Raw genomic sequence first — 25,966 nt, forward strand, 5'->3', positions numbered from 1 at the left:
CCTGGGAGAGGGGGTGAAGAACTCCAGGAGCTACAGGACAAGGAGAGGGGAGGCTGGGCAGGGGGTACAGAACAGATGTGGGAGTAGAACTGATGTGAGGACGGGGGGACAGGACTGATTTGGTGTTGGGGCAGAATTAATTGCCAGGCGGGGAGCGGGGGGCAGGCAGATGTGAAGGTGATGTAACTCCCATCCATTTTTTTTTCAGACCACTTTAAGCACCTGAGATTGGAGCCCTCTTGTACCATACAAACACACAGCAAGAGGATGGCTAAGCCCTAAGAGTTTATAAGCCAAAGAAAAAAAAAGACAGACAAAAAGTAGGAGAAATGGAATATGAATAGCCCCATTTTATAGATGGGGAACTGAAGCACAGAGAGAACAAGCAACTCCAGTGGCAGACCCAGATAATGAACCCTGAGGCCTAATCCAGTGTTTTACCCAGAGGACCATCCTTCCTCCCACTCCCACAGCTTCTGTAGTTAAAATATTTGGGCTCGTTCCATCTCTGCCGTTACGTTGTTTTAAGTTATCATTTCACTATTCATTTCTGCTGCAGGCAGAGGTGGACTTTACTTCAATTTTTGTTTCAAACTTTATTTGAAAAACAGGCAGCAAACCTTCAGTTGCTTAGATGGTCCAAGCAGGAAATGTATCTGGCTTTTTAACCCTCAGATGCTGGTGAGGGATATAAACAAACTTTGAAAACGCTGATGAGAATAGAGATGTCCGAGTCTGCTTTGAATCAATCCGCTCCCTGCATCCCCTTTGTTCCCATTATGTTGGCAACTTGGCTTGGCTTCTTTCCTTTCCTCATGATTAGACTTCAGCTGACTGACACAAGTAAAACACCAGTCTGGGAACCCTACAGCCTGATTGCCACCCCCCACAAGGGTCAAGCCGCGCTCGTTAAGAAAAAGGGAAGAAGAAAACAGAAAACTGAGCTGTTTGCTGGGAGTGAGTCACCAATGCTGAGGGTATTTTCTTCTATTATTAATGTTCATTATTTCTATCTGAAAGTGGAAGGCCCAGCCTGAGATATTACTGGAAGAGTTTGGGTTAGGTAATATTTTTTTTCTGGGGTGTTTTCTTTTGTGTTTTGTTTTTGTCACGCTAGCTGTGTCGGGGAGTGTCTTGCTTTATTAATGCCGAGCAGCTCCAGCACTTGCTGTGGTTTTATGATCAGTTAGTCATCTGCTGCTGCTGCTGTGCTTGCTACAAGTGGCTGAAGAGCCCAGAGCCCGAGCAGTGCATACGGGCCCCCTTCTGTTCCAAGGCCAGCAGGGAAGGAAAAGGCAGGAAAGAGAAAGGGATAATACAGGTGTGTGTGGGGGGGGGAGGGGGAGATGGTTTTCCCTAAGTGCCTGGTGGTTTTCCTACTGGTTTTCCCTAAGTGCCTGGTGAGAGGGGAGATGTTGTATGAGTGCTTTTGGGGGAGGGGAGACTCTCTAGTTATGTATGAGGGGGAAGAGACCCCTGAATACTAGTGAGAGGCTGTGCAACTGTCCTTGAATATTAGTGATTGGGGTTTGGAGGAAGAGACCCTCCCTGAGTACCAGTGAGGTGTGTGGGGTGGGGCGGGAGGGGTATGTGTGTGTGAGATTCTCCCTGAGCACCAAAAGAGCAGGTGGGGGTGAAAGAGGTGCTCCCTGTGTAGCAGGGAGAGTGTGTGAGTTTCTCTCTGTCCCCCAGATTATGAATGAGAAGCAGGTGTGCGACTCTCTCCCTGAGTATTAGGGGTATGTGTGTCCCTGAGTACTCTTCCTGTATTACAGTTCTTTCTTTCTTCCTTTCTCTAGGATGAGGGGGTCCTGGCAGGTGTTTCCCCCTCTAGTCTTCTCCCTGCTCCTTCTCATGCTTCCTCTGAAGGACATCTCAACCTCACCTCTCTCTGGTAGAGCCCAATCAACTCTGGTCTCTGGTGGGAGTGACAATGGACACACCTGTCTTGGTATGTATTCAGGTTTTGTTTGCTTGCTTTGTTCATCCATTTGTTATTACACTGGTAAACAGAGGCTAGCTGTGCACATAATAAATCATCCTTTATCTGTTTCAACAGCTGCCGCTGCTGCAAAACACCAGTAATCTTAGCCCAAATAATAACTGCTTTAAGACTCTCAAAGCTAACATGGGGTTTGGAGCTGCTGTTTTATAGAATTTTGGAGCTGCTGTTTGATAGAATTCATACCCTTGGTCTGCAGGAAATATTAGTGATACTGGTTTTCACACTTGGTAGCTAAAGAACTGAAAACAGGATGTGATTGTTTAATATTTATGTGGCTGTTTTGAATGTATGTTACTCTGTTTCATTTTATTGTACAGATGAGCATCCCTTCCCCTCCCACAAGACACCCTCAAAAAACAGAAGTTTCATCTCAGTTGGTTTTGCCTGGCAAAATCTTCTTAAGAAATACATCTAGGTTTGGGACACCGAACTTTGTGAGCGCTTCTTTGGGTTTGACAATACAGTATGTTCCCAGTGTTCAGGGTGAAATTCATCTGATGTGAAGGGCCTGTACAAGGCTTTTTGCATCACTTAAGCATTTGCCTGCTTTGGAGGATGTGTCTGCTCTGGTCTGAAAGGCCAGCACAGGGAGAAGCATTGAGAACTGTTAGGGAGGAAGCCTTGAGATACATGGATTCAGTGGTCCTAGCTACCCACACAAGCGGCATGGAGGTTTGCAGCTCCTCTTCCAACTTGCATGCTGAACTAGTAGCCGTGGAGGTTGAGATGTGGTTTAAATGTACACACCCAGGATCCATGCACTTAACCAAATATGAGCTGATTTGGGCTTTATGAGGGTGGAGTGATGTTCGCCCCTCTGAGTTTTGACAAACACGCGCACTAGCAAACATGTCCATGGTGATCTCCACCACATGGACTCGGTCAATTTATTCCCAAGATGTAGCGAATCTCATAAAAGTACTAATGTCAGAGTCAGCTTGCAGCATTTCTGGCATCTGTGGTTAAAATGCAGTAGGCTGGAGAATCAACCAAGGTGAGGAGTGCAGCTTTTATTTATTTATTTATTTATTTATTTTTAATTGACATATATTTACAAAACAAACATCAATCTGCTTTATGACCAAACAGATTTTGTTCGACTCCTTTTTGTCCCTCTCTAGATAATTCAGTTTTCACTGAATTAGTTCCCATAGGATTCACATATCAGTTTTCACTCTGTTTATACAAGTTTTTTATGTTTCTGTGTGTACAAGGAAAAATCCTTTATTTGAGTCTAAAATTACTTTTGTGATTAGGAAAGGGAGAATAAATGTAGGCTTTGTAAAACAAAGCTTTTTTAAAATGTAAGATGAGTAGAAAACTTTTCCATTAATTAAAAATGTCTAATAGAAACATTTGTTTTCCAACAAATAAATGTTACCCAGCAGTGTCTGCAACCCACTCACTGAAGCATGGGGAACCTGAAAGTGAAACAAACTGTAATCAAAGCAAAATGGAATTAATTGTTATTTATTGTCCAAGGAGACAGCAATGAAAATGGTAAACAAACAATACAAACAGTGAAAAGTAAATTGTATTTTTTTAATTCCTTCAGTTTTAATAATTGAAGTTGTTAACACAGGTAAGGGATTTAGTTTGCTTACAATGTGATTTTTTTTAAAGTTTGTGTCCCTTTAATTTTTGCACAAGGCCATTATCTATCTTATCTATCTTTGAATACCACGCCCTCACCTGAATCCTAGCTGGCTGCTTAAGGCACTGAAATACAAGGTAGGTAAATTCTTCCCTCATCCAATCCCCAACATCATTGACCCTCCATTTAATATCTCTTCCCTCTTGGAAGAGACCCTCAAAACTCTGACCCTACACTTTGTGTATAGAGGGATAAAATCCAGAGCACTCTTCTTGATGTAGAGAAAATCATTAATTGTGCTGAAACCATCTATGTGATGCCAGAATTTGACTCATGACCAAACGAGATTGTCATGCCTCTGAAAACTCTGCGAGCTAAATTGGTGCTGTTCAGATAATTAAAAATGCATGCGCAGAGGACCAGCAAGAGAGGCTTTGTAATTTCGTACACGCACAATGATTCATTATCTCAGAGTGCAGTGCCTGTGGTTTAACTTCTTATTACCCGCTTTCTGTATTAATTTTGAAAAGAATGACAAGCATTTGTGTTTCTTCCCTTTAATCAACAAAACTCTGAGGATCAGTTTTTTACACTTACACTGGTGTAAAGCAGGAGTAACTTCACAAAAGTGCCTGGAGTTAAACTAGTGTGAGAGAAGATTCAGTCCCTAAGTCAATAAAACTAACCTTCTTAAAAGCAAGGGAAAATAGGATTTTTTTTTCTTTTTTAAGGGAAGTGTGGCCATCATTTCTGTCTCCTCTTCAACAGCTGCCTCAAGCCACAGACTTATTAACTGCATTCTTTGTTCTGAAGAATCATCCAGGACTCTCCTTTTCATATATGTCATATGCTGATATAAGATGAAGCAGTATTTTTAACAGGAAATGGCAAACTCTCTAGTGAAAATGCCCACTATAAAATATATAGGGAGATTTTCTTTCAGGAGCAGACTTTCAGGCAGGTTAGGTGTCCAACTGGTAGCTAACTTTCAAAGACCGTTACATCCTTTGCATAAATGAATTGGGCAACTGCTCATGTGAATGGACAGTTCAGTGCACCTGTGTATGCAATTTGCCTGATTTACATGTATAATCATGGTAATAACTAGAGTTGGTTGGAAAATGAGCTTTGTGAAAAATTTAGTGGAAACTGGGGAAAAAATAATTGTTGAAATTTTCCACTAAACAGTTTGATTTTTCAGTGAAACTGAAAATCAAAATATTTTGTTTCAGGAATGCTGCTATGGTACCCCATGGGAGTTGTAATTCAGATGTTTTATGTGTCTGGTCTGCTCTGTAGTCCAGGCTCTGAGGTCAGACTGTATCTCCCATGATGCACTGTACTCTCCCCTCATGGTGAGGGGATGTGGTTGCATCATGGGACTCCTTGGCCACAGTGCATCATGGGAGATGTAGTTTGCCTCAGAAGCCCATGGAGGAGGTCAGAGGTAGAGGAAACCAAGATGCAACTCCCATGAGGAACCAAGACAGGATATTGAAACCAATATTTTGAGTTTCGGTCATAATATTTGTTTTCAAATATCTGTTTTTTCAATAAAAAATCAAAATGTTCTGCAGTGTGCAGGCATTTTTCTCAAAACAATTAATTATGTTGAAAACTGAATTTTCCATCAACAATGTCTACCATCACATTCTCTCTCTCTCTCCTCATTTCTTCATTTGCATCTCTATTGTGTATTTTTACATTGCTAGTGATTTTTAAAATAAGCTTCTGTTCTCTCCTCAGTTGCCAGCGAGTGCTGTAGGGGATCTGTGCAAATGATCAGTGGAGTCTCTCATAATGATGTGACTGTGTGTTGCAGTTGCAGGGCACTTCTTGCTAATTGCACATTTTATTTTTTTAAAAACTTCAGACTGCACAGCCCCCTTTGCAGCTCCACTTTGGCTGCCCTTTGGAATGAGGCTATTAGTCAGAAAGAGCACAATATGTTTGGGCAGCAGCTCATTTAATCTTCTCTAGCTGACTGATATTGCATGGGTCAGCAGCCACACAGGCCAATTTCAGCTTTACCAGGGCCAATGTAATTCTCCTTCATTCTTCTCATCAACTTCCCTGGACCACCTCTCACATTCCTCTGTGAGAACCTAACTTCAGGGGTGCGAGGACATACAGTAGGCACCATATTAAAAGCATGTATATTTTTAATAATAATAATAACAACTTCAGAAAAGCAGGTGAAAAACCTAAACCATAATTCCAGGCTCTCCTGTGTTATAAAGTGTTAATTTGCAGCCCAGATAGTTTGTATGGTATCCAACTTTTAAAACTGTCTAGCTGTGCTTTTTATGGCATGGATGCAGGACTGAATAATTTACTGTAGAGTATGCAGTGTAATTGTAGCCGTGTCGGTCCCAGCATATTAAAGAGATTACCTCACCCACCCTGCCTCTTACTGTGGGGTAATAAATTCCAAATCTCAGATCAATGTTGTTTGCAGTTCCTGATAATTTAATACAGTGGCGCATACCTAACACAGTGAGAGGCTTTTAATAATAATGCTGAAACAAAATGGCTGTGTAGATATTGTCTAGGGAAGCAGTGTGCTATAAAACATAATGTATAGACCAATGAGTGCTGTAAAATGCCATACTTTGGCATCAGTGTAAAACCACAATTCATTTTAGGCTGACAGTCTAGGCTAGATTCTGATCTCATCTCACGTAAACCAGTGTAAATGCAGAGTGAAGCCATTCACTTCATTGAAGTTACTCTTGATTTTCACAGATGAAAGTGAGCAGGATTTGGCCCATGCTCAGTAGTAAATGTCAAGTGTTTGCTATATTATTATTTTTTCCTTTGGTTGAGATGTGTATATATGAATCCCAGGCATAGATAGCTCTGTGGTAGTATTACCATGCCTACAGTTGAATAGATATTTTCATTCTAAGCCTCTATTTTCAGAGAAATTTCAAGAAATATAAGGTAACATTTTCAAAAGCACCTAAGTCTCATTTTAAAAAGTGACTTAGGCACTTAGGAATCTCATTGAAAGACAGTGGCCATAAAGCATACATATAACAATGAGTGCTGTGAAGATGGTATGTAGCATACTTACACGCATTATGGTGCTTTTGAACATTTTACCCATCACCCTTTGGGTTGAAATTCCTTGTACTTGTTCTTAGCCCAAAGGTAAGCTTTTTTTTCCCTTGCACCTTTAGTAACATTCTTTTTTGGCACATTTGAATGATATGATGATTAAAAGTTGTTTATGATTCCCATAATAGCTGTAACTCAGCCATCAAATGCTTATATATATATTTTCTCCTTATAGGGTTATCGAAAGTATTGCACATACTCAATGAACACCTTTCAGTGGTTTGGAGAGTCCTACATTTTAATCTCTTTACTTTTGTGCATATAAAATGTTAAGATTGTAAGCTCTTTGGGGAAAGGACCATCTTTTTGGTATGTGTTTGTATACATACGGTACCTAGCACAACTGGGGCTTCTAAGTGTTACTTCATTAATAACTACTGTGGTCATTTTTTTGCATTAGACTGAGGACAAGCTGCAAGTAAAGATGTGATTAAACCATTCTGACCCCAGTTCAGACTTCAGTGGGGTTTAAGCACATGTTAAAGTTAAGCATGTGCTTAAGCACGTTTCTGAAGAGGGAAGCTTTCCTGAATTGGGGTGTCAGAGAAAAGAGGAATAGAGAACATCACTTCTTAGATTATACACACACACACACACACTTTTATGTTAAACAATATCAAAGAGGTAAATCCATTGGAAATGATTGTGTTATATTTTGCTAAATGATTATCTTTCAGATATACCTTGTGTAGCACTAGGCATCTATTTTGCCAATGTGGATAGGTATCACTGACCTCTACTGGGTGGAGTCAGAACTTTCCACATCTATACCATGGTCCCTATATGGTGTCTAGAGGAGAGAATAATAAGTAGAGACCTTTGTTGTTTGAGCAGTAGGATCAGAGTTCTATCCCTGCTATTGCATGATGCTCAGAGTGACTGTGGTAAACAAGAAAAGTGACACATGTGATGTTCCTAGGTGTTTGTCCCATGCCATCTACTGAGATGCAATACACTTAAAATATCAATATATTGATATTAATATTTTAAATATATGGTAATACACTATATTACATTATATAATGCAAATTGACAAATTTGGTGCTATTCTAAATACAATTTGTGTATTGCCACATATGTATTTAACATGCAAAATATGTTGCATAACACAGCAAATGTAGGGGAAAATGTATAGTCTATGCCAACATTTTTTAAAGTGGGTACCTAAAATTACAGTCACATCAGTGACTCTATCCAATGTATTTACATATTATACATATGATATGGAAAACTAAAATCTGAATTTTGTCCTTCAAAACCTCCCAAACTCAGGTCTCTTTTTACTTTTTCTTCAAAAGCCATAGGTCCTCTAGGTAGCCTGGTAGGAGAGGTTTTTGAGATGCAAGGCCCATATAAATCCATTGTACAGTGAGTGATGCAAAGTTGGAGGAATTGTGGGGGAAAATGCACATTTGGCCACATGGAAATTCAGGTGCACTGTCTTCTATAGAATAGCATGCATCTGCATGTGTGCTTATCAGGGAGCATGTATGGGGGAAAAGTGAACAAGCCCTATAGAATAATAATTTATAATTGCCTTCAAGGATTTTATTGCACTTTACAAACACTGAGCCTGTTTACAGACAGCAAAACTGAGGCCTTCGGAACTGGCTTGTCCAAAATCACACAGGAAGTCTCTGACGGAATAGACTCCAAGACCCACAACTCCATGGGCAGATCCTCCACTGGTGTAAACTGTCACATCTCCATTGACTTCACTTTCACCTGAGGATCTATTCAGGTGCCTTAACCATTAGATCACGTTTCCTCTCTCTTTTTTTGGCTTCAGGGATGATTTTAGCCCAGTATGTTGAAGCAAGTCAAAATACAACAAATTCTCTGCAGAAGTACAGTTCCAGAAATGTCTCAGAGCCCTCTCTGGCTATACACTCTATGCTGTATTAATCATCCCAAGGGACTCCAACTGAGATAGCCAAGACATTTTTTTATTAACTCTGTTTCCTGATTTTCCTCCATATCCTAAGGCTCCTTTTGTAATAGAGTTTTCTGAAACTTGGACAAGTATTGTATTAACTGTGAAATACAATAGATTAAGGGATATTGACTTAGAACAATGTTGTGCCTGTTGAAACCATATATTATCAGCCCCAGCTCTTAGCTAATTTACCAATCTATTCAGCTGAAGCAGATAAAAATACGTGAACATATGAGAGGTCAAGACAACCAGATTCCTCGTCCAAATGCAGGTGTATGGGAAGGCAAGGTGATAGGGGCCAGACAACTGCATGAAATGGGAGAAGTGCTCAGTGTGCTTCAGAAAATCCTCATTCTTGATATCAGTAGGAAACATTTAAGATATATACAACATTTGGGAATGGATATTCATTTTTATAAGGGTCATTCTTTCACAGACAGAAATCAGGAGGTTTTTCTGTATATTTAGATCTGTTTTTATTTTCCATTGACCTTGAACTCATTTTATGGAGGATGTTCTTTAATAACTAGGATCAGATGCTGTCTTGTGTTGCAAGCAGCAAAAACAATCCTTACCCAAAGCAGAAAGCAGGAAGAATGGACTGCTACAAGCTCATGCCCACTGGAGATTGGGGATGCTGCTCCACAGGAGCTCTGCAGGGCTAGACTTAGGATCTTTGGCAGTGGGGGGGCGGGGAGAAAGCAAGAAATGGAGCCAGCAATTGGTTCTTTTCTGCAGGGTGCTTCGCTCCTGACCCCATCAATTACTGAGCAAAAATCTATCCCTTAGAGAAGAAATAGCCCTTCCCTCTGCAGCTGATTCTGAGCAACTGTGAGGGGAGTCAGCCAATGTTAGCTTGGCTCCTGAAAATTTAGTGCACCTGGATAGAAAATGGTACCTCCACACCTCAGCAGTTTAGCTTTTACAATATTAATATGGGGTTTCCTGACTCCTTCTGCAATAGCGAATGTCTTATTTAAACTCACAATGGAAAGATACAACTTACTAACAAAACTGCTTTATTCCAGCTGCCTGTGCAGCAGAGACTCTCACATACAGTAAGTCTTCCTATTTGGATTTTCTCAGTAGAGTGGGAAGACAATATGTAAATGAAGTAATGAAATCCATACAAGTAGACACATGCAGTGCACACAGCAGTAGTACACACCGTTACACCTTGCACTTCTTCTAGAGGAGGGAGGACTAGGAATGATTACTCATGTTCAAGTGAAAAGGGGAAGGGTGAGTGGAGCTCATCCCATTCTCCAAACACTGCTCTATAGTCCACGTTTCAAAAAGATACCGCTGAAGACCAAATATTGTGCCTTTCCACCAAATAGTGTTCATTATTTAGGTACTCTTCTGCACAGACTGCCCCCACCCGCACCCCCCACACACAACTCAGCAGTGCTTTAGAGAGAATGCCTCCTTGTGCATCCCAGTAGCACAAGGGGCAGAGAATAATTTGCAACACCCCTTTAGGGGGTACAGCATTCTCTCTGCTGCACAACTGGCTGGTTCCATGGGGCTGGGAAGGCAGAGCCATAGCTCCTTCCACACCCCCTGCCTTTTCAGCGAGTTGCTCCTAGCGGAAACAAATTAGTCACAGTCCTGACACTCCTCTGAGCACAGGGACTTCCATTCTGGGTAGCGCCTCCATCTACAACACAGCTTGGAGCAAGCCTCCCAGCCCAAGTACAGAGACTTGTGCTAGCTCAGCTCGGGTGAGCTGCGTAATAGGGGAAGCATCGTTATCTGCCTAAAAGGGGAAGATCGTTGTTTCCTCACCACTGTGTGTGTTTGTGAAAGGGCTAGCCACAATCTCGCCCTCAAAGTTTACGCAATGGTGGAAGCAATCTGCCTGGAAAGCCCCTCAGCCTTTCTCTCATTTCGTGTCTGAACTGCACTTTTCAGAGGGGCAGTTTGCCTAACTAGGAGTTCAGTAAAGTGGGTAGAGGGGTGAGGAAAAACTCCATTGTCTAGAACCCTAGATCAAAGTAAAGGATGGCAAGCTATTCTCATCCAGTAACATGAAAGTTCTGTGGGTTCATGTAGAGTGCCAGAGAATCCATTTAATAAAGTCTTGGATTTACACAAACTTATCTGCAATCAGAAACCTGAAAACTAAAGAGGCAACTCTGTGTGCCTTGACACTTTCACAGCAGCCATAGATATAATTCTAATGATAGTGTCTTTTGTATGTTGCTGCAGAAGTGGATTAAGTTAAACAGTCTGCTCAGATTGCTAGAGGCTGCATGGCCAAGAAATGAATCTCTCTTGCTCTGGTTTTATTATAAGGATATGATTTTTTTCTAGTCTATTGGTAATGTCATTTTATTATTATACACTATTTTCAAATACATGGGGAGAAGTGCTCCTTGCCATGTGAATTTTCATATTACTGCTGCTGAGTAAAATGGTTATGGTTTCCTCTTATCTCCTCATAAATTAATAGCAAATGGGACAAACTATCTCCAAAAGAGACAGGTATTTTATTAATACCAGAGTCTAGTTTCTAATGGCTAGTAGGCATTATAATACCAATGCATTTCTCCTAGAGAAAACATTCTTCAACCTGTCAAGGCATTGAAACCTATTATCAAGTACCATGGAACAGTCAATTTCTCAAATCTTGTTTATAAAGAAAATCCCACACACTATAAAATAAATGCAAGTTTTCAACTTCAATTGAGGAACCAATTTAACTTGCTTCAGATGTGCCTCACATCTATTATTATTAAAAATAAATCAAATATCAATTCGCTGAGTTAAAAAAAGCTATAAACAGATATTTCTAGATCTGAAACTGGGTAACTTGCTTTTCCACTGAGCCCACGGTATTAAAAAGCTTATATACTCTCTGAAAATATTCTCTGACATCAGCAGAAGTGATTAAAGTGATGAGATTTCACCAGGTCTTCAAAGGCAGTTGACTTTTCTTTTTTTCCCCCCTCATTTCCTTTTTATCTACCTAATGATTTTCCATTTTTAGCCAACAGAGTACAGACCATAAAAGTCTTATGAAGATTTGCTAATATTTCTGTGTGAGGAGCTGATGATTTGTCTGCTTATTGTGAAGTTTTTTTAAAAAATAAAGGTTGTAGCAAAAGTGAACTCTGCTGATGTTGTTAGTATATGCCTGGAGAAAAATTGATTGTATAAATGGTGTATGATTATGATATGATCAATGTGCACTAAGGCACAGTCCCTGCCTTGAATATCTTATAATTTAAAGAAAGAATTCCACCCTAAACTTCCCAAAAATCCACTTGGGGAATATTTATAACATTACCATGTGTCATTCTCTTCTAGGGCATTGGGAAGGAAAGGATGAATTGTTATGTTGATTCGTTTTCTGTCAGTCTTAGTTTTACACTGAAATAAAATCTGTCTGTAATACATCGGAATGCAATCTGAACGTGCGTCCATCTAACAGTGTAATTAACATTCTTGCATCCATCTTATTGACATGCTGCTGCAGCTGAAATATGAAGTGAATATGATATCTTAGTTCAGTTTTTGGATACTGTAATACAACTATGAAGACCAGAAAAGAAGTGACATGACAGAGGATGTACATCCTCCTCTTTCTGCTTGACTGCAAACATGCTATGATTACAACATATAATCACATCATCAATGACAGTATGGTATTACACTGACTGGTTACAGTAAATGGCAGCTATATAGATCCCTAACCACAACAGCAAATAATTCCTTCCTGCCTGATAGAGTGCAAGAAGATGCTTGAGGTAGGAAGAAGAATTCCACAAGGACTGACAGGATCGTAACCATGGCTATGGCTGAAACTTCATCCCCGCTATAAATGGCTACAGTACAGGGCTTTGAAAGAAAAGCAGATGTGCACTTTATTGCTTTGTTAATTGAGAAATGGATGAATATATCGTGAACAGGAGATACAGAGGGAATGCTATCAGGGGCTTAGGTGGCGAAACAGCAGTGAAAATGTTGAGTTCTCTGTTATATAACAAAGACAAATGGAACATTATTTTTCTACCCTGCAGTCTCTGTCACCTTCAGCTGCTCAAAGTGACAGGTTGCTCAGCTTGAGGAAGTAGATGTTCAAAATCTAAATGAAAATCTCTGCAAATTTGACTTACATTATTGGTAGGGGGAGAGAACATGTCTTTTCTCTGTGAATGTGACCATGCTTGGAATTTGTCAATAGATCATCTCACTCCTTGTTTGAACCACTTCATCAGGTTCTCCTTGCCAGGGCATCAATTTGAACATTTTGCCCTGGATTCCAGGCTGTGCTCAGTTCTGCCTGAGCCTACATTCAGCTCTTGTCTCCTCTCACATTCTCCCCTCATGCCTTTTGCTCTGCCAACAGTGTTGACCTCGATGCCCCTAGAGTTTTCTTCTCCTGCTCCCATCTTTGCACTTTTTCCAGGCTGCCATGAATGCAATGCATGACATTCCGAACCCACTTCTCCCAGCCAGTGTCCCGTCTTCATTCAGATCTTCCCTGAAGAGTCACTTCTTCAGTGAGGCCCACACACAACAAAAATGAAAAATAATAACTACTACTATTTAGAAATGTCAAAGCCAACTCCTGCCTCTCGTTTGGCTAGTGCATCTCATCTTTTTACTCCTGTCTCCAAGACTGTAAACTCTTTAGACCAAGGGTTGTGAAAGGAAGGGTAGTCTTGTGGTTAAAGCACTGGACTGGTACTCAAGAGACAAGTTTACTTCTTAGCATTGGCATGTATTTCCTATGTAAGCTTGAGCAAGTCATTTAATCTCTGTAAAATAGAAGCAGTAATAAGGGTTGGGAAGGTAAATTTGCTAATATTTGTAAGGTGCTCAGACATTACAGTGGTGGGGCTCTAGGTATACAGAATAGAAGTCCCTCCTGGATATGTTCCTAGCAGGGTTTCCATGGTGGGTATAGGGATGTACAGTATGTCTGCTCTGGGCATTGATGTTGGGTCTCTGCTTTTGTTGCTAAGGTCTTTATTATTTGGGATATTTTCTTCGTTATGAATTTATTTTTTTGCTTAAGTGCTAGTTTCTTGAAATGTACTGCTGTCTTTCTTCCTTGGTTTCTGTTTCAATTTATTCTCTGTTTTATGTAAGTATCCATTCTAATAATTAGCATGCCTTCTAAATTACATCTGTTAAGGAGTCCTGTTGAGGGTTTTGTTTAATGAGGTTAAGTATAGTGAAGCAGAGTTTTTTTTATGTCTACCATGAGATGGTGAGCTGCCTGCTATTCCCATTCATGTCCTTGAATTACTTCCTATAAAATATAAGGTTTGCTTTTCTCTATATAGAATTATATTACCTTGTAATAAAAACTCTCAATAAAGAGATTGGGCCTAATAATTTCCAATGGTGGTATATTTTCTCCACCACTTTCAAACTCATAACCTGATCCATGAAGAATATCGCAGCCTTATGTGGGAAAATAACACCTTGTTTGGTTTATTAGCACATTGTGGTAAGATCATCAATAGAGAATTTAACTGCCCCTTACTAGATATAGGTCTGACCAAAACCCTGAATGTTAATAGCTCTGAGCTTTGGGAAAGCTTGGATCTGTATCAGTATTTGAATTTTGCATCTCTATTTTGTGTCAAACCAAAACCTGAGATCTGAATCTCCTCAGTAGTCCCTGGTGGGAGAAAAGAGACAGGACTTAGCTGTATTGAATACAAAGGGAATTCTTTATTTGGGGTGCTGGAAACAAATAGATCTTAAAAGAACAGGAATACTTGTGGCACCTTAGAGACTAACAAATTTATTTGAGCATAAACTTTCGTGGGCTACAGCCCACTTCATCGGATGCATAGAATGGAACATATAAGAAGAGTGTGTGTATATATATATATATATATATATATATATACAGAGAAGATGCCATACCAGCTCTAAGAGGCTAATTAATTAAGATGACCTGTTATCAGCAGGAAAAAAACTTTTCTAGTGATAATCAAGATGGTCAATTACAGACAGTTGACCAAGAGGTGTAAGGCTAGTTATCATAAGGAAATAGATTCAAGTAGTGTAATGACTCAGCCATTCCCAGTCTCTATTCAAGCCAGAGTTAATGGTATCTAATTTGCAAATCAATTCAAGCTCAGCAGTTTCTCGTTGGAGTCTGTTTTTGAAGTCTTTCTGTTGCAAAATTGCCACCTTGAGGTCTGTTACTGAGTGGCCAGAGAGGTTGAAGTGTTCTACTGGTTTTTGAGTGTTATGATTCCTGATGTCAGACTTGTGTCTGTTTATTCTTTTGCGTAGAGACTGTCCGGTTTGGCCAATGTACAGTGCTGCCCCTTGCACACAAGGAGAATGAAATGTGTTCTGTTGGGATTAAATAGAACCTCTTCCCTCATTCTCTGCCATTCCCCTGGTGCACCAGCCTTGCTCTGCTGTCTGGTTCAGTGGAGGCAAGGCTGTGTTCCCGCTTGCTCAGGGCTGGAGCAGCAACGAGCAGTCCCTGTGCTTACCAGAGCTCAGAAAATGACCCATGTATAACCACATAAAGGGAGCATGGTGAATTTAGGAAATATTTCAGCCTTAGCAAATGTTTATTTTGCTGTCTCAGGGCCTGCTCTTTCAAGTCCTCTGTGTGTAGAACCTCCATTGACTCCTATAGAGATCCTGTGCAGGACTATGCCATGTTGTCACGGGAGTGTTTTGTTTGATGTGTTATATTTGCGGTAGTTGATATCTAATCTACAGTCATGCAGGAGTTTTTTGTCCTTCAGCCTTTACCTATTTCTGTCCAGGTGCATGCTGTGAAGATGTAACAGTTACGTGACTGTGAATCAACCATGGGCATGTGATTGCCAGCTATGTGCAGAGTGCCAAGATGCTGATTACAATACTGTCTGTTGGAATAGTATTGGATCTGTAGAATATTTTTTTTCCTTCCTCAGTTTGTTTCTTAGGTGCAGGTGGGTTCACACTAGGGACAAGACTCAAACCTAGAAAATTGTTTGTTTGTACGGTGTTTCTCACCAGTGTAGCAACAGCTAGTTAAAAATTTCTAACAAAATATTTTTCTATTGGAAAATACCATTTTGTAAAAATCTTAACTTTCTGCTGGAACATGTAGATTTTGACAAAATTTAATTCACATTTTTTTAATAAAAAAGCATTTCTACATTATTAGAATGAAACATTTTAATATTTTATTTCATCGTGTTTTTTTATAAATTTATTTTATATGCAGTTATGATATAACATACAAAAATCAACATTTGGAACAAAACATCTTGATTTTATTAGAATGAATTTTGTTTTCAGAAAGTTTTTGTTCCAGGAAATGTATGGTTTTCTTCTGATTCAGAATTAAAACAAATTTTGAATGTCAGATTTGATGGGAGTCTTGACCAGATCTATATAGGACATATAAAATTCAGGTTGTTTTGTGCATTCATCTACCAATTGCATCCAACCTCTGGCTTGATAAGTAGCACTGTTTTATTAAAAGTTAGAAATATAGTGTGGGGGGGGGCGGCGGAGTTCAGAAATATTATCAGCCATGGAACATCTCAAAAAGCAATACACCCAATGGTTCATGTCCACTTGGCTATATAGACACTCTATTTTATCTTGTCATATGCATAAGATAGTGATCTCTTTGTTTTGCTTGTTTGCAGGATGTGTGCTTGTGGTATCAGTAATTGAACAGCTTGCAATGTTTCACAACTGTACAGCAAAAGAAGCAATAGAGAGACTCTGCAACTATCTACCTGGTAAATATCAAATACACCATATGTTATGCTGGTACCACTGTATTTCACTGTTAATTAAAAATTCACTTGAATCTGAAAATGTTTTACCCACTACTGGCATCAAGTATCAGAGGGGTAGCCGTGTTAGTCTGGACATGCGTCTGAGGAAGTGGATATTCACCCGCAAAAAGCTTATGCTCCAATATATTGGTTAGTCTATAAGGTGCCACATGACTCTTTGTTGCTTTTTACTCACTACTGTTACACCATCTACGAATAGTGTATGCGAAAGATATCAAGGGTGAAATTGTGGCTCATTAAAGTCGGTGACAACTCCCACTGACTTTAGTGGAGCCAGAATTTCACCCCAAAGATACTTGCATATAATACCCCCAGTTTGTTTACTTTGTATATTTGTCAGCACTTAAAGAATAGTCAGTTTCACTGTATATCCAGTCAGTTTCCCTTACATTTGTGCAAGTCCTTACATAGCAACTGGGAAGATGAAAACATTTTCAGAAATAGGAAACTGTTGTTGTAAAGTCACAAAAACTGGCAGAGGGACTGAAGGGCAGGTGTAAGACATTCAATTACTTTAAAGTAACTTTTTAAAATTGACTAGATGTATCCCATGGTGCTCGTAGGGAACAGTACCTCACTCCCCCATACAAAACATAACCCAGGGGCTGCATTGGTGCAACAGTAACACAATCCGCAGCATGCTGATGGCATATCTAGCCCTGCAAATCTGCTGCCTCGCATTGGCAGCCAAGGCCTGAATGAGATCAGGCAGGTGCTGTGCTGCTGAGGGGAGAAGGGGAAGAGGTGCTGTTCACAAAAGGCAGGCAGGAGAGCTACCCCTCAAGGGTCATGACAGTCTCCATCACTGACAGTTGTTAAATCAAGATTGGATGTTTTTCTAAAAGATCTGTACCGAAGGGCAGATCAGAGGATCACAATGGTCCCCTCTGGCCTTGGAACCGATGAATCTAAAGTTGATGCTGTCTCTAACATCATTAATTTAAAAAGCCAGTTTAGGATTTTTCATTAAAGAGTTTTTTATACAGTATTTTAGTAATTCCATCTCTGAAAAACTAATGTCTTGCTCTTTAGTCCCTAGTGTAATGGAGGATGCATGTAGAATAATAATTCTATCCTTTCTAAGGTGTGGAGAAGGGTTTGCTAGAGGTCATTCACTGAGTCAAATGATGGTCAGTCAGTTCCTGTTCCATGAGACATATTTTCATTTTTGACATCACAGGCAGATAACGATAGTTTCAATTGTAAACCCTAATACTGCTGTTAAAGTAGGGTTGTCTTCTAAAAAAAACAAAACCAAAAAGGCTCTGTAAAGATGACACACTATGGTTCCGTGTTTATTTTCACATGGTGAATCTATTTCAAATTTGTTCAGTGTACAAGTGATGAAATTTATTTTTAACTGCCAGACCTGTAAACCTGCCCTCCACTCTGAAGGTCAAGTTGCATTCTTTCTCGTTTATACATCACTGCAAGTGTAAAAATTCTACAGGCAAAATTCTGCCCTCCTCTGTATGTATATAACCCCCTCATCCCTTCAAGTTACATCTGTGCAAACTCATTATCTTCACTGAGACACGTGGAAGCTATTGCTATTCCTTGAGGGAAAAGTTTGACCCGGGACTAGAAATTAGTTAACAATTCTGTGGCTGATGCATGAGCCAGAATGCAATCCAGCCATCTCTCTCCTAGATGTATAGACTCTGCAGAGCTAACAAGAGTAAAAAGTAGTAACAACTTACTTTTATTATTTTGAATGCACACAGGGAGCAGAGCTGTTGAGGAAAAAGGTACCATTTAAGCTGAAGGAGCAATTCTATTATTATATATATATATATATGCCTGAAGAGCCTAGTGTGAATAACAAAAACAAAACTAATGTACAACAATTAGGTTTTTAGAGGAACTAAAGGGAGCTTGTGGTTTCTGTTGGCCTAATCTAACTTCCTTTAAGGTCAATATTCTTCACTCTCTTAAAATACACATTTTTTTACTTGAACCTCTTTCCCCTAGCAAGGCTTGTTTCGATAAAAAAGACTTCTGTGTATTCTTCTCTTTGTATCTGTGTGCATACAGCACAGCAGGAGATGTGTGTAAGTACAAATACTGACTGACTCTGAGGACATAAATATAAAATATTGGTCAGAGGTTGTGGTATATTGCCTGAAGCCAAATGTTGAATGTAATACGTACAATCCAAGAAGACTATATTTACCCTAGGGCAGTTTTATGTTATTGCTATTCCCCCTGGAGCCAGCCATTATTTTTGTTATGCCACTGGATATTTATATGCTGAGATTCTTATGCTCATAAGGAATTATGTGCATAGAAATGGCTCTAGCTAGCCAGCTCCCCAATGTCTACTTTCTAGAGTTGATGGCAAGCCAAACCAACCTCTCCTCCTAGCTGCTAGCGAGGTTGAGCCAACCAGTTATCTCTTCTTGGGCAAGAGACATTGTACAAACCTGCTGGCTTGTCTCCGCAATGGGAAACATCAGAGGATGATGTCAGCTTTTGTCCAGCGTGGGAGATGTTGGGGAAGCCAGCTATTTTCTCTTACAGGACACTTCAAAGAGCCAGCTGGCTTGCTGGCTAGTTTTACCAAGGGTATTTTAATCAGTGATGAGAGCAGACATGGGACTGTTGCCACCCACTGCATGTGCCGTTTCAGGAGGGTAATAGCAAAATCTAATTCTGGTCAGGAGACCCATTTTAAACCAGCAGATTGATTATAAAAATCCAATTGAAAGAATTATGTGGCAAAGGAGGCAAATAAATGAGGCTAATAACTTGATTGAAATAAAATATTTAAGCTACAGTAGCTCCTGCAGCTATCAGCAACACCTTATCATGAAAAGATAGTTGGGTATTTAATTTATGCACTCACAGCTACATTGTTAAACCTTTGGGGCCTGGTTCTCGCTTCACTTATGCAGGTTTTACACTGGTGTCACTCCGTTCACATCAGTGGAATTATTCCTGATTTACTCTGGTGGGAGTGAGAGGAGAGTCAGATCCACTGCTGTCTTAAAACCTAGCGGTGTTTTGGAAGGAAATACTTTTTGTCTGGGGAAGAACCTCAGAATTGACCACTCCAGCTGGATGTTGGTTCTGATTAATCTGATTGGGTGAGGAAGGATAGCTACTTTGATTGGTGGATCCTAAGTGTTTATTTGGACACATTAAGACGGACAGGAGAGAGATACATAGGCGTTTGGGGAACAGTGTTTAAGGGGGAGGTGACTGGAGACTTGGACATAGCTACTTTCTGGAGTCCTAGGAGTTGTGGGCTTTATTCTTGCTTCTGTATATTGCCACGTTTACCATATAGATACCTGTGTAAATGCACCTTTATTTTAATGTCTGGCTATGAGTCGTGCTTCACTGCTTATTAATAAGCAAAAACTGATATCCAGTTGTTGATTACAAGATACAGGAGACTGATCGGCATAACAGTCCCAATTGAGTAGTACATCCCTGTTCAGCACAGCTCTTAAGCATGTGGTTAAAGTTAGGCACATGCTTAAGTGCTGTACTGAATGGAGACGCATTTAACAATATGTTCAAGTGCTTTGCTGAATCAGGCCTGAGTCCAATTATATGCAGGAAATACTCCCATTCCTCCACAGAACTACAAGATCGGACCCTAGTATTAGATTGTAACTGGATTCAAACTCAGGTTTCTCTCACAGCAGTGCACCTTTTTCCCTCAGGGCTAATAAGATAGTGCAACACTTGTCTTTTTCATTAAATATGTTGCTAAAGTTTTTTTTATAAACTGTATTTTGATGTGTATCCTTATTCATTCAACTTAAAAGAATGAGGTTTTAGTCAGTATTTAGAAAGGCCCTAGTAATGTGAAAGATGAAGGAAAAAGGAACACGATAGCTATTTGCCAAAGTATAATTACTCCTTCTGTTATTCATTGCAAAATTATTTCTATACTAAATAGATGAGTTTTTTACCTGCATAAACACTTGAAGACAGTAAGTAATTCCAGCAGTAATATGAACTCATACATCATAAATCAAAACATTGATTTATCTGTTTTGCTTTCTTTTTGAGCTACAGTATAACAAGTGCTTTGCCCTTAAACTGCTTAGAAAATGCTCTATAATAAATATGATAATTCTTAGCACTTACATTATGCTATTCATCATTAATGCACTTAAACATTAATTCTCACAGTAGTTCTGTATGACTCACCTACTGACACACAAAGAGTCAGAGCTTTGGTTAGAAGAATTTTCTGGTTCAGAGTCATGTGCTCAAACCACTGACTGAGCACATGCCTTTCTCTTAAATAACCTGAGATTTACCTTGATAAAGCAAATCCTGCTGTGTTTCATGAGTTTGTAAAGCTATCTTTAATTATGTTCCATTGTTTCAAAAATGTATGTTTTCCAGAAATACTGAACTTGCAAGGCATCTGTTATTTGGTAGCTGAGCTTTATGGACCAGAACTAATTAAACTGTAAGTACTAATTTTTCATCTAAAGTTTGCTTGTTTTGAAGGATTGGTTTTGGTTTTTAATGTACTGATGTATTGTCAGTGTGAAGTGTGGGAGGTTCACTCTTCAAGTCCCATTAGTATGAGAGTGAGTATAACTCTTTTATATATATGGTGTTCCAGAGAGACACTTGATTAGGTAGTTTTGGCAAAAGACTGAAGTTAGCTGTTGTAAGGACCCAGGGACTAAAACCGGGTCTGCAGAGACTGGGATGGCTGATAGTCCCACAGCACGCCTGGAGGCCAGGCGGAGGCACAGCCAGGTAGCACAATGAAGAATAGGCGCCACCGGAAGTGTCACCCAAAAGACTCAGAGTGACGATACCCTGAGGAACTTCTGATTGGCCAAGCAGTCTATTTAACCCCAGGAAAGTTGTCTGGACAACCATATAGACTTTGGCCTGCTGCAACACCAGATTTTGCTTGATCTCCTGTCTCCTAGTCCAGTCTGACTCTGACCCTGACTCTTGCTTATGGAACCTGCTTGCTAGTGCTTCCTCCAGCTTCTGCCTGGGAACTACTGTTCCTGGTGAGCAGACCTCAGCCTGGCGGTGCCCACCAGGCCAGACCACCTATGCTCCGGTTCCATACAGCTGTACCTGAATGAATTAATAAATGCTATTGCCAGCTGCTACTACTAAGCCTTTTTATAGACCTTTACATCTGTAAATCTCAAATCAGGTCCACCTGTCTTTGTTACCTTTTGAAATTCAGTCCATTTGGCTGTGGAAGAAAGTTCTTGAACCAATGGTGTGTGTGGGAGATCATAATATAAGGGTCATAATATTTTAATCTCTTATTCCCTAGCTTCCTTTTTTTACCTTAATGGGCTTTCTAACTGTCATCCTCTACTTGCTTCCAGCCCTTGACCTTGATTTGAGCACTTGGGAGACCCACAAACTAATTTAAATTCCTTTAAAAATAAAAGTAGATCATTTATTCCTCTTTGGAAATTCTCAGATTAATTAAATGAATGTTTGCTTTACTTTCTACTTCCTTAGGGTTTTTTTTTTAATCTAGCCTGGAAACCATGCTACAGAGCTAAGTAGTTCAGTAATCAAACATCTTGATTTAATTCTCTATAAACCCAGAGGTTTGTCCCAAAAGAAGGAAACAATCTTGGTACTTGTATCTGACTAGAGATTCAAAGGATTTCTAGTTTTTTTGTTGAGTCAGGGACTGAAAATTTGTACTAGCCAAATTGCATCTGGATTAACTTTATCCTTTAAGACTTTGTCATGTGTATGGTTGCTTGAAAATGAGTACAGTTGTAATATATTTGATTATGGGGCAGTATGTAAAGCTCAGGGCTTCTTCACCCTGGAATCTGGTTTTAAATGCTGAATAAAATGCAATGGCAGAAAATAATTATGTTCAGGCAGTTACACTGAGCTGAGCTTAAAGACCATTATAAAATGAGTTAAGAGTCTTAGTATTCTGGATACTCACCCTTCCATTGAAGTAGTTTATATTTCCTAATACCCAGGAGAGCTTAATGGTCTTTGTTGTGCACCATTTCCCTTTAGGTTAAAGTATAAATTGAATGCTGATGTGGTATGCCATTCCATTAAGCTGTGTAAACAGAATGCAGGACAACCATTTTGTCATTTGTACCCTCCTCCTCCGAAGGTAAGTTATGCTTGGATTTCTGAAATTACAGTGTAGAGGTCTGTTAAACTTGAATTGTACAATAAAAAGAAAGAAGTTTGCAATCTTGATGCACTGAATTGCAAGCAGAAATACTTTAAATGTGGACAGTTCCAGAAAGCTTTCAGTAGAATAAAGGGTACATGCATACTATGTGTGATCCTGCTGTCTGTAGTACCAGATGTATGGTTATCAGTCTCCATTTATCACAGTGGGAATCTTAGAGGTAAATTCTCCTGCACCATTGTCTGTGAGTGCATTTGCCCTAGAATGAGTAAAATTCCTGGGTTCCATAAGTAAACATCCAGTTTTTCAAGTAAAAACTAATACACACATACACAAACCCAAACTTTCAAACTTAGATGCCCAAAGTTAGGTACTTACATGCATATTTAAGCACCTAAATAGAAATGGTTTGATTTTTCGAAGGTGATAAGCATGCAGGGCCGTCCAGAGGATTCAGCAAGCAATTTTGGGGGCCCCTTCCATAAAAAAAAGTTGCAATACTATAGAATACTATATTCTCATGGGGTCCCCTGTGGCCCTGGGGCAAATTGTCCCATTTGCCGCCCCTCCCTCCCCCTTCCCCCCTCCCCACCCGGGCGGCCCTGGGAAAAATAAACATTTAAAAACCTTCCACATCTTGGCACAAACCCAGTTTTGAGAAAACTTCTTTTCAAGTCACCTTTACAAGGTATCACTGGTTCTCAGCATCAGCTAGTGCTAAAAGGCATTAAAGCTCATTAAAAGGGTTGGACAAATATTTTCCGTCAAAACTTTTTTTGGATTAAAAACTAGTGTTTTTTTAAAAGCAGAAAAAATCACGGACAATGTCTGCTTTCCTTCAAAATTTGTTGTGGTTTTTTTAAAGCTGAAATTAGTCTGCCAAAACCTGAACGTGGTTTGGGGTTTTAGAAGTGTGTGGCCAAATATTTGCTGCTTGCTGTGTTTGATTGTTTAAAGAAACAATAAAAAAATGCTGCTTAAAAAAAATCCAAAACTTTTGAACCACCTCAGCTTGTGACCAGATGCCTGAGCCCATCCAGGACAGAGATTTTTCCAGGTTTCTGATACTCTGCTGGCTTCCTTGACTCATATCTGTCTCCATAACTTTGGGTTCATTTAGCTTAGAACATAAGAACATAAGAATGGCCATATTAGGTCAGACCAAAGGTCCATCCAGCCCAGTATCCTGTCTACCAACAGTGGCCAATGCCAAGTGCCCCAGAGGGAGTGAACCTAACAGGTAATGATCAAGTGATCTCTCTCCTGCCATCCATCTCCACCCTCTGACAAACAGAGGCTAGGGACACCATTCCTTACCCATCCTGGCTAACAGCTATTAATGGACTTAACCTCCATGAATTTATCTGTTTCCTAGAGACTGGCTCCATGGTGTCCCTCACAAACTGGAGACGGTTACCGTAGGTTTGTCTTTAGTATAGCTTATGTTCATTCTCCATGAACTGAGCATTTGAGCTTGTTCCAGAATCTGGGATGAGCCTATGTTGTGAAAACTGAAATGCTCAAAATAGCACATGCGTGTGAATGGTCACAGGGTGCTAAAATTAAATTAACCCAGGGGTTCTCAAACTGGGGGGTTGGGACCCCTCACGGGGTCACAAGGTTATTACTGGGGGTCGCAAGCTGTCAGCCTCCACCTCAAACCCCGCTTTGCCTCCAGCATTTATAATAGTGTTAAATATATAAAAAAGTGTTTTTGATTTATAAGGGAGGGTCACACTCAGAGGTTTGTTATGTGAAAGAGGTCACCAGTACAAAAGTTTGAGAACCACTGAATTAACCCCTCTGGAGCCTCGGGGAATGCAGGGGACGGGGGTCTCCCTTGGTAGGGTTGGGAAGGAGGTAGGTGGTATAGGATATTGCTCTTCTCATGTGATCCCTCCCCCATGGCTCTCTTGGCTCTATCACTGTTAATCTAAAGTTGCTAATTTTAATGAAGCTACCCTCCCCTGACATGAATCTCCCTATGGCACTGAAATTAAATGTAGACTATAATTTGGCATTTGAGAAGTGAAAGGGATGGTAGTCCTAAGGAAAAAGATAACAGCTTGGGTCTTTGTGTTAAATAGCTGTCTGCAAGCCTCAAACTGCTGAATGAGCATTTGGGTAGGGAAGGCTGTGCCTCCCCAAACAGCCTGGCCCTGCCCCCTATCTGACCCCCACCCACTTCCTGCCCCCTGAGTGCCCCCTCAGAATCCCCGACCCATCCTGCTCCTTGTCCCCTCGCTGCCCCCCCAACCAGCCCCCACCAGCCTTCCTGTCCCCTGACTGCCCCAACCCCATCCACCCCCACCCCGCTGAGTCCTGACAGACCCCTGGAACACCCACAATCCAACCCCCCATCCCTGTCCCCTGACTGCCCCCAGCAGCGCTGTCCAGCGCCGCTCCTGGGTTACCGCCGCCTATCCCCTCTCTCGGAGCCTCAGCGTGCCGCGTCCAGGAGCTGCCCTGTCCCCTGGACAGCACTGCAGCGGCGTGGTTCCGGTGGCACCGGAGCTCACAGCCCCACCCCCTTACCACGCGGCTCTGACTCAGTGAGAGGAGCTCAGGTCCTGCCACTGCAGCGCTGTCCAGGGCCGCTCCTGACGCGGCGTGCTGAGGCGCCGGGGGATGGGGGAAGGTGGATGCAGGGCTGGGGGCCCCTGCGGGGCCCGGGGCCTGGGGCAAATTGCCCCATTTGGCCCCCTCTCTGGGCAGCCCTGTAAGCATGCCCCATGTTCCATTGTCATCTGTGAGATATATTGGGTTGCTCAGCACATTTGAAAATCAATCCATATATTTAGGCAGCCATTTTTTAAAAACTATAGAACCTTGGACAGAATTCAAAGAAATCTAAATCTGAATAATATGTTGTGCGTGGTCTCTGATCCAATGCCCACTGAAGTCAATCGCAGCCTTTCTATTGGCTTCAGTGGGCTTTGAATCAAGTCCATAAGAAGCAAGTTGGCTTTAATTCTGTTGCTGAGCCATCAGCAGTGGGGTTAGTTCCAGCCTCAGAGAAGGCTAAAAAATGTTCACAAACCAAGATGGCCACAGTATATTTTGCCACTCCTTCCACCTAAAATAATTTATTCCTGTCCACCATTTTCACACTGCTATGCAGAGAGTCAGCCTAAGAACTCTGGGAGGGGTTATTAAGGTGATTTTGGGATACGCCCAAATTTAACTGACTTTTTGTATAAATAAGTGTGTGGGGATGAAATCTGACCCATTGAAGTCAATAACTATCCTCCCATTGACTTCAATAAGGCCAAGACTTCATCCTGTGTGTCTGCATATTTGGTATTTGGTTCACCCCCAGCAGTCTCCCAGCAGAAGTGGAACCCTTCTGCCTGCCTCTTCCAGCCCTAGAGAGCTGTTCACATAGATTACATTTTTCAGAATA

General features: G+C 40.7%; 1 protein-coding gene across 4 annotated transcripts in view; it reads left to right on the forward strand.

The window, feature by feature from the left end:
• The first annotated feature begins 818 nt into the window (after window positions 1-818).
• Window positions 819-25,966, forward strand: part of AOAH (acyloxyacyl hydrolase) — a 109,771-nt gene continuing 84,623 nt past the window's right edge. The window contains exons 1-5 of one of the 4 annotated variants that reach the window (XM_045005809.1): window positions 819-977; window positions 1,800-1,951; window positions 16,287-16,382; window positions 20,808-20,874; window positions 22,437-22,539. In XM_045005809.1, the coding sequence (XP_044861744.1) occupies window positions 1,801-1,951; window positions 16,287-16,382; window positions 20,808-20,874; window positions 22,437-22,539 (417 nt within the window). In that variant the 5' untranslated portion in view covers window positions 819-977; window position 1,800. The other 3 variants (XM_045005811.1, XM_045005810.1, XM_045005812.1) reach the window with 3 other exon arrangements.

This window comes from Mauremys mutica, chromosome 2 (assembly GCF_020497125.1).
Source record: "Mauremys mutica isolate MM-2020 ecotype Southern chromosome 2, ASM2049712v1, whole genome shotgun sequence".
NCBI lineage: Eukaryota > Metazoa > Chordata > Testudines > Geoemydidae > Mauremys > Mauremys mutica.